Below are 10,356 nucleotides of genomic sequence, written 5' to 3' on the forward strand. Positions count from 1 at the left end.
TTATTTTTATTTATTTAACATATCTCTTTTATTTGCCATGGTATTTGTCCCATAAGCTTGATATATAATTAGATTTTGATTTATAATCCTATTTGATATATTCTTATCTATTTATCATACCTCTTTAAACCCCTTTTATATTTGGCCCATGACGTTATTAATTATTTGTCCCACTATATTTGGCCCATAGTCTTAACCTAAATATAAAGAGGTTTATGGAATAAATATAAAAGGAGCTTTTATTTATTTGTCATACTTAAAGTTTTATTTATATTTTAATTACTTGTCATACCTCTGGTGTAAATATATATAAAAAAAAGGTTTTATTTATTTATCATACCTCTAATTTATTTATATTTTTATTTCTTTACCATACATCTTGTTTACATTTACATTTACATTTAAGTTTACATGTTTACCGTTTTATGTGAGATCTACTTTATGTTTTTATCTTACTGGGATCTACCCGGAATTGGCAGATGCACTTTATCTGTTTGTGAAATGTTATTATGAAAACTTGTTAACGAGAAGTAATAAAATTATTATCAGAAATTTGTTTATTAAAATATTTTTTATCTAGAATTTGAAGATATATGTTTGTTGTAACAGATTTTGATATTAAAATGAAAATGTTGAAGGTATTGAAATAATAATTAGCTTAACTATTCATTGATGGTTTAAGTATTTTATTTAAAAAAATAATGGAATTAATGAATTAGAAATTGAAAACTTGGCTTATTTAAAAAATTAATTACAAATGTGAATTAGACATGTGCATTTTCTTTAGTGAGAGATCTTGTTGTTTTCCTTTGCATTTCAAGCAACAACCAAACAACCATGGTCATTGGTTACTATTCCATGCACACTCCATCTCATTTATAACATCTTCTATATTTCACATAATATTAGTTATTTATTCCATTGTTGAAACTCAATAAATCAAAATTAATAAATAATATTAGTTATTTCACATAATTTGCATACATCAAGCTTAGTAAATCTAGTACTACTAGAAGAAAAAGAAAAAAAAATGAAATTAAACTAATATTATTCTTTATATTATTTCCTATATTTTAAAGAAGAATTTGAAACAATTATTAGGCTTCAATTTAAAGAAACAATTATATCTGAATAACTACTCTCAACAAAAAGTGGAGGAGAAAACTTCACATTGGCGTATTAAATTAAATTCTATTTTAGAGGAAAACTTAAAAAAACTAGATTCAAAATTGAAAATAATTAAACCAACTTTTAAAATTATATAGAGAATTTTTTAACCAGCAAAAACCTGAAAGAAAAACCATTTCAACAAAGAGAACTAATAACTAAAATAGAATTGAACACAACACAATGATTAAGTTGGGGGTGCATCAAATCTCCACCGTTGCTGTAGATAGGATGATGCCCACAAAGCGCGCGCTTCCCACCAGAACAGTGAAGTTCAGTCAACTGCCTGGTTGACATATTGAATAGATAAGATATATGTTTTTCTCGTTGCCCCATTCCGCTTACAAAAGATTGGTCGCCCCACTGTGTACCGCACGTAAATCGGAAGCCAATATCGTGGGGAATGGGAATAGTAGATACAACATCATACTTCTCCAACCGTCCTTCTAGGGTGAACACGTACAACTGCCTCCCACCAGAAGAAGAAATGACACAACTTCTCCAAGGTTCTATCCTGAAATGTGCCCTTCTCCACGTTCCCTCACAAGGATCGAAAACTTCTGCCCTTTCACCATCGTTGTCTAACACCATGAACTTACCTTCCACCAACCCACCGCGGCTTTCCTGCCCGTGCGCTTCGATCATAGGACGCAATGTTTCCCACTTGTCTTTCTCCATGTCATATGCTTCTGCAGAGGCAAGAGGGTTCTCAAGCTCGTCGATCCCGCCGGCCACGTAGACAAGTCCGGTGGAAACAGAGACAGAGCACGCAAAGAATGCTCGAGGTGTCGGCATGTCAGCTCCACGACACCATCTCCCACACTCAAAGTCGTAAATGTAAACTGTCTTCATCAAAGTCGTAAATATAAACACTCTTCATCAAAGTAGCTTGCGATTCACAGCAACGCACTGACAGCCTAATGGTATTTTAGTATTGGGGGATCATCGATTGGAGGTGTCCTTCACAGGGTCGTATACCGTTAGTACATGTGGGAAGTATTCATTTGGAAGGAACTTGTATTCTTCTTGAACGAAGCAAAGAAGATGCTCGCTGGTCCCAAATTTCTTCCTGTCACCATAGAAAGTAGGGCTACTTAGTATAGCCTCCCAGCTTTTGCACACAGCTTTCAGAGTATCGTGTGATTTGTAAGGCATTTTCAGCAAACACTTTCGAACGACATCTCCGGAATAGCCTCCATTACGACACTTTGAAGACCAATTTGCTGATCGATCGAGTTAAAGAAATAAGCAAGAAAGTGAACCACAGTAACTCAAAAGAGAAAAGTGCAGTTAAATACATAGTGGAGATGTGGAAACCTAATTTCAAGCCGACTAGAAATCGTTAGTCATGTAGCAATTTGAGTGGTAAAGTCTATTGTGGTGTACAAACTCTACCTCCCTTTCGAACATAACCTGTGAGGCTATAAATGAGTACAAAGAGTGGACAAGTTAAAAATCCTTCAACACTTTCTCCTAGTTCTCCTTTAGAGGTATGATAATCTCATCTCACATTAGTTCTCCTCAATTTTTTTACATGCTTCAACCATGATATGTCAACTACTACATAGTACATCGTAGAATGGAAATGCACTTACATATGACACACTATACTTTCACAACATGGAACTATGTTATCTTGGTTTATCTTGTCCACTTTAGTTTATCTAATATGGTTTCATGTATGAGTTTCTTACTTCAACATGACATTAATGTTTCATAGGTGTGCTTTGGATGTGGTGAGAATTTGATGTAATATAATAATGTATAACAAGAATCTTGACTTTTACCTTTTCTTTCCCATGGTCGGTCATGGTTTTCTTGTAGATATGTTATAGCTTCACGAGTCATCCCATATTATTAGAGAACTCGAACGAACATGTCATACTTCATATCACAACCATATGTATTACTTTGCATCTTTCGTTTTCACTTTTATTACATACATCATATTTTCGAGTGAATTATTAAATTATCATAAGTCATCCATCTAGGTCCTAATAAAAGTAATTAAAACTCATGTGTAAGATCCTTTAAAGTCAAAATGTGAAAGTTCTTTAGGTAGTGTTGGTGTGAGTCTTTTCATACTTCCATTAGGGATCAAAATTTGCTCTTTTGCATTTTCATAGTAGGAGTCCCATACTGTAAATATTGCATCATTCCATTAGGTCATGATATATGTATCCACTGATGCTTGTTCTCTCTTCAGCTCCTCCCTCATAGACTATACTTGCTGATCCTCCTTCATATTGTTTTCAGTCATGGTTCATAAAAAATTTGTAGTCCATTTCATTAGGTCTTAGGGTTTGATTTCATTAGGTCTAGGGTTTCATTACCAAGGTTAGGAAACTGATTTCCAAATGTAAATAAAGGTGAGCAAGGGTATGAGGGTGATAAATAAATCAGGAATGATGGCTTGAAAGTCAGAGTTATTGAAATTTTTATTTTTGTAACCTAATGTAATTTTCACCTCAAAATCCTATTTTCGAGGTGAAAATAGAGTATTTTAGTGCATTTGAATTTCTTATGTAATTTTAACTTTCAATATGTAATAGTGGATCTCAGCTGCATCACAATATTTCTCCTTACTACAAGACACACCAACACTGCAGAAATCAGGTTCAGTTGAGCATTTGCCCACCTGCAAAAACACAAAGAAGAAAATGCATCAAAACAGAGTTTAAAAGGTGAAAGTGATAAAAAGGAAAAAAAAACATTAGAAAAAGGGGTTTGAGGAGCTAAAGATTAATTTTAAAGGCCTATAAATATCTTCTTGCCATTTATTTACCTCTTACCATGCATTGAGAAAACCAAAGCTACGTTTGGGCGCTTTCAAGGAAAAATTGTGATAACAGAGTAGGCGTTGCACGTTCTATGCGTTCTCTTCAGGCATTGTGCATTTGACACGCATTGTGTGTTCCCTTAAGGCATTGCGCACTCCCTTCATGTGTTGTGCACTTAACCAATTTTACACTCCTTCAGTCTTCAAGCTTGCAAAATCTCTCCTAAGCCCTAAATTAAGTAAGTATTGCCATTCCCCTCTCATTAAGGTTATTCCCTTCATGCTTGAAGAATGAGAATCGTATGGTGTTAGTCTCTCACTCCAAACCCTAAGTCTTTCTTCTAAACCCTAGTTTTACAAGAAAATTTCCCATTTCTCCAAAAACACCTAATCTGCACCCTATATTTCCCCTCAAAATTTTCTACCCATCAAACCCTCATTCACTCTCATTTACCCTTCCCTTCCTTTTTCCTCCCTACACCCTTGCATTCCCATAACATCTACCTAGGGTTTCATTTAAAAAACATCATGGCTGATGAGGAATACAGACCACACAGGGAAGAAAAGGGATCAGACAAAAAGGGAAACAAAAAACAAAGAAGACCACATAAAGGAGGGAATATTCATAGATTTGAGACCACAGATCTCAAAGAGCTTCTAGCCTCTCCCATGATAGTGACATACTTCAAATGGTTAGGGTGTTTTGAGTTTTGTGAACAAGTCCAAGCAGTTTCGTACCACCCTAAGTTGACCAAGCTTTTCATAAATAGGTTTCAAGATAATCAAGTCACTCTTACAAGCATAGCCTTGACATTGTGTACTACCACCATATCAGCTACCACCGAGACTCTAGAAGCTGGGGAAAAATGGTTCACGCAGGGTGAAATAGAAGCACATTTTTATGAACCATATATCAAACCTAGATACAGACATGAAATAAAGGGCTATATTCCTTTCTCATACCTCCTTGACAGATATGCACCTATGATAAAGATTATTATGAAGTATTTTTCATCTGAGGGAAGATTTTCCAGGGTCTCTTCCTATCACATCAGATTGCTCATGCATTTCACTAGGGTTAAAATGCTCAATATACCCTACTATCTTTTCAGAAGTGTGGAGAAAATGGCTTACATTGCCCAAAAGAGAGAACCCGAAGATGAAATGAAAAGCCTATTTCATCATGATCTCATACAGATCATAGTTCTTTATCACCTTAAAGAACTTAACATTGCGCGGAGTACATTCATTGCCAACCCCATTTTCACTCATGTTTCCACTCAAAATGTTCAAAACATGCCATCATCATCACATCCACCCTCACCTCCATTATCACCTTCACATGCACCTATTCCTTTACCTGATAGGAAACATGATAGTTGCAAAGAAAATCAAGGTAACCAGGGTCAAAGCAGCAAGTCTAGAAGGGCTGATTCAGGTACCATGGTGCATACTTATCAGAGGGGACATAGGCAAGTGTTTTCCCTACATATTATGGGAGGGGCATTGCCTTCATCATCGACAAATTAGGTACATAAGGGGAAGAGAAATGTGGTTGAAATAGAGATGCAAAAACAGGAGGAACACCTACATGAAACTGAGCAAGATTTTAATCTAGTGAACTTAGATGAGGAGGGTGAATAGAAAAAAACTAGAATGCTCTTCAAAGAGAAAAAGTCACTAACAGGTGAGTTACAAGTGAACTTGCAAAGAGCCAAATACATCATCTCTTATTACAAATAGGAAAACAAGCAATTGGAGAGTAAGCATGAGCTTATGGCAGTTCAGTTCATCGAGGCCAAAAGAGAGGCAAACAAGGCTAAGGTGCAACTTGAGGAATCTTATGGTGAATATGGTGAGCCCATGGAGGAAGATATGCCGAGGAGAAGGCATAGGACTAGAGGCCTAAAGAGAGCTTTGGAGCTTGAGAAGGTAAAAGAAGCCTAACTTGCAAATCAACTCACCTTGAATGAACAAATGGGCCAAATGATGAACGAGAACATGGAATATTGGCTTGAGAGGGCTAACACTCACCATGAGGGCTTGTAGGTAAAAGCCTCTAGAGATGTAGAGGTGCAAAGGAGGATGGAAAAACACTATTCCATGAGGCACAAGATTGCTAGAGCTAATCTCAAAAGTGCTCAAGCAAAAATTGAAGCCCTAGCTCAACAAGAAGAGAAGGATAAGATTAACCTATTGGTGGAGGCCTCACTACGGGCCTAGTCACCTTCAACATCATCCATCACAACCATTTTTGAGGAGACTTGGCTTAGTTTTTGATTTCCTAGATGTTCTGTGATTTTCAGGCATTTAACTTATCAGTCCACTAGCAAAACGCGCAACGTCTAGGGCACTGCGCACTTTTTTGGGGCACTTTTTAGAGAAGTGGCCACCACCATTGGATTCATAAGACCATGTACATACAGGAAAACCATGCTTCTAGGTGTGAAAGTGAGATTTTCTTGTTGAAAAGGCCAAAAAAACACGAAAATTTCATGCTTCTCCCTACTTTTTGAGCCTGGCGGTGTGCATTTGAGCAGTCTTGGGAGATTGCAATTTTGGAAGGTCAAATCAAGCTCAAATTGGAAACCAAGGGAAGTTTTGGAACCAGACAGGAGAAGCTTTCCAATGAGCTAGATTTGGAGGTCAGGAAGGCAACTAAAAATTAGCTGGAAGTTGGCACTACACACTCCCTTTAGGTGCTGCACGTTTGACACTGGTGCGGCACACTTGACAGATTGCAATTTTTTCACTGTTTCTTCTAGAATTTACTTTTCACCTATGGGATTTTGATCTTTCACTGATGAAATGTAAAATCATGATGTAATTATTGTATATTTTTGTTACCTAGGGTAGATACATCTGATAAATGGCCTAGGTGGCATGTAACAAATCAATTTCCATCATCTTAGGGATGAGTCAATTTGACCACCCTAGTCTTTAGCTTCGAGTTCAGTTTGTTGTGCAAATGATCCTCCTCTAATGGATTCAACCACTGAGGCTAGGATGGGTTGTTTTGAATCGTATATTATGTATTTTCTTGGTCATTTGTGGGTTGGACTCACTTGGATGCTTAGAGCTGGATTGTACATCATTGTAAGTAGTTTGGCAAGGAGATTAATCATATTTGCAACTATTTTTATGGGATCCCTATGATATGGAGTTTTAGCACACTTTCTTCTTTTGTAATCATTTGTTTACATTATTTATGTATTCCATCATCCATTTCATTACTTCTTATTGAATGTTATCAAATTTGATAGGTAGAATCCATTGTAACAGTGCTCTGCCTTGGGAAATAATTCAATATTTCATGTTTTCTATTATTTGAGAACGATCCATGATTGTCACATGCCCTTCTTAGCTCGTCATCAGTATTAAACACCTCACACCATTAAACCTAAAGTGCTAAATCATATGCCTACCTTGCCCCATAGAACATCCTGCATTTCTGACCTAATTCCTAGACCTAAACTACCCAGCTCCATCTGACCCAACAAAACACCAACAAATTCAATAAAAACTTTTCAAGCTACTATACCTAGCCTAAAATCCTTTACCTAATCCAGTCATCTTGCCTGAGATCCTTATGGAGAGAGTCCTCTCCTAGCCTACTAGGGCTAGCTACTAGGCTAAGCTTGGTTTGTGGTTACCCTAGAAATTGCCCACCTTCAGGTTGAGGTGAAATTAGGTGATAACATAGTGGCGACCATACTGGGGAATGAGAGATAAATCACCCCAATAGTATATTTCATTCAAATTCTTGAACTTCAGATGATGAGTGTTAGAATTTCTAGGTTGAAATAGGAAAGTTGTAAAGCAATATAGAAAAACTTCAAAATTTAAGCATACCTGCTTCGAGAAGGTACACCAGATCCAATTGAGAGCTTAATCCACCAGTCATTATCGATGATTCTCATAAGATTGGGAAGAAACATAGGAAACCTACAGAGAAATTCAATGTTGTTGAAGAACAATTGACTAAACAATCAAGTGAAGTTTCTATTCCTCCTGTCGACTCACTCTCGGAAAGGTTAGATACTCTGCAGGATATTGAATTGATATAAATTTTGAGCAATGTTTGTTTCAATGGCTTGATCAAATATTTTTTGACTCTTCAATATCTCTTGATAACCCTGCTAAAGATTTGTTTACCCAAAGTAAATCAGGATCACAGATTATCCATGGACTTGACGAGTTACAAAATTTTGTCTCAAATGTAGACACTTGGGTGAACACAGGCCATCTTTTGATTTTCGAAGTACTTCTTTTACATATACTACAACTCAAACAATCCCCTACCCATTGCTTTCATCTTTGCAGATTTTTAATCCACCTGTTGTTGCTGCTCCTTGAATATATCAAGTACCACAAATCTTTCTTTAAATCCACCTCCCCCACCTGAAGTCATGGCTTCCCAGTATGCACACCTTGTTTTACCTCAGAATCTTGGTGCTATGCCTGCTGATTACCAAAGTAAGCTACAACTTTTTGATGCCACTCAAAACATCATCACAGCTCAGCAACATGTTGATAGAATGAATGACTTTTTGACCTTCACGAAGTAGAGCTAGAATATGTGACTATGAGATTGTTTGTCCAAATCTTTGGAGGTTAAGTTCCAAAGTGGTTCAGAGCTTTACCTGCAACCTCTATCACCACTTTGGTAGTCTTGCATAGACAATTCCTAGATTGTTGGGAGGTAAAGAAGTATCCACACCAAATTTTATCTTAATATGAAAATATCAAAAGGAATACTCGTTAAGGTGTGCAAGACTATTGTGTGAGGTTTAATGTAGTTTATAATGCTATTTTGGCCAACTTTAAACGACCAAAGCAGTAAGCCTTGCTCAAGTTTCCAGAGGGTTTCGATGCTGATATGGCATATCAGTTACGAGAGGGAGATCCCACCACACTTGAAGATATGCAAAAGAATGCTATAAGTGTAGAAGCAAATCTAGTTCTTTTATCTTCAGCTCCTCCCTCATAGACTATACTTGCTGATCCTCCTTCAAATTGTTTTCAATCATGGCTCAAAAATAATCTGCATTCCATTTCATTAGGTCCTAGGGTTTGATTTCATTAGGTCTACAGTTTCATTACCAAGGTCAAGAAACTAATTTCCAAATGTAAATGAAGGTCAACAAGGGTATGAGGATGGTAAATAAATCAAGAACGGTGGCTCGAAAGTCATAGTTACTGAAATTTTTATTTTTGTAACTTAATGTAATTTTCACCTCAAAAACTTGTTTTTGAGGTGAAAACAGAGTATTTTAGTTCATTTGAATTTCCTATCTAATTTTAAGTTTCTATATGTAATAGTGGATCTTAGTTGCATCAAAATACTTCTCCTTCCTACAAGACACACCAACACTGCAAAAATCAAGTTAAGTTGAGCATTTGTCCACTTGCAAAAACACAAAGAAGAAAAAGCATCAAAATAGAGTTTAAAGGGTGAAAGTGATAAAAGGCATGAAAACATTAGAAAAAGTGGTTTTATGAGCTGAATATTAAAGTCAAAGGCCTATAAATATCTTCTTGCCCTTTATTTACCTCTTACCATGCATTGAGCAAGCCAGAGCTGCGTTTTGGGTGATTTCAAGGCAAAATTGTGAAAACAGAGCAGGCGTTGTGTGTTTCCTCTTGGCATTGTGCATTCTCTTCAAGCGCTGCATGTTTGACAAGTGCTACGCATTCCCTTAGGCACTGCGCACTCCCTTCATGCGCTGCGCACTTGACCAGTTTTACACTCCTTCAGTCTTCAAGCTTGCAAAATCTCTCCTAAGCCCTAAATCAAGTAAGTATTGCCATTTCCCCCTCATTAAGGTTATTTCCTTCATGCTTGAAGAATGAAAATCGTATGGTGTTATTTTCTCACTCCAAGCCCTAAGTCTTTCTCCTAAACCCTAGTTTTACAAGAAAATTTCCCATTTCCCCAAAAACACCTAATTTGCACCCTATATTCCCCCTCAGAAGCTTCTATCCTTACCCCATCAGACCCTCATTTACTCTCATCTACACTTCCCTTCCTTTTTCCCCCTACACCCTTCCTTCATTCCCATACCATATACCTAGGGTTTCATTTCAAAGACACCATTGCTGATAAGGAATATAGACCACACAGTGAAGAAGAGGGATCAGACAGAGAGGGAAACATAGAATAGAGAAGACCACATAAGGGAGGGAATATTCACAGATTTGAGCCCACAGATCTCAAAGAGCTTCTAGCCTCTCCCATGATAGTGACATCCTTGAAATGGTTAGGGTGTTTTGAGTTTTTTGAACAAGTCCAAGCCGTTTAGTACCACCCTAAGTTAACCAAGCCTTTCATAACTTGGATTCAAGATAATCAAGTCACTCTTACAAGCATAACCTTCACATTGTCTACTGCCACCGGGATTCCAAAAGTT

General features: G+C 36.9%; 1 protein-coding gene across 1 annotated transcript; it reads right to left on the reverse strand.

The window, feature by feature from the left end:
* Positions 1–1,305: 1,305 nt before the first annotated feature.
* On the reverse strand, positions 1,306–1,962 carry LOC149242730 (uncharacterized). The gene has a single exon (XM_089370974.1). It carries the CDS (start codon positions 1,960–1,962, stop codon positions 1,306–1,308), a length of 657 nt encoding a protein of 218 aa, XP_089227100.1.
* Positions 1,963–10,356: the final 8,394 nt, after the last annotated feature.

This window comes from Pinus tabuliformis, chromosome 8, assembly GCF_031772625.1.
Source record: "Pinus tabuliformis cultivar Carrire ecotype Pingquan chromosome 8, CPIR1, whole genome shotgun sequence".
Lineage (NCBI taxonomy): Eukaryota > Viridiplantae > Streptophyta > Pinopsida > Pinales > Pinaceae > Pinus > Pinus tabuliformis.

Excerpts from the sequence above, each read along its gene's own strand:
- LOC149242730 (XM_089370974.1), bottom strand. The coding sequence starts at position 1,962 with ATGCCGACACCTCGAGCATTCTTTGCGTGCTCTGTCTCTGTTTCCACC.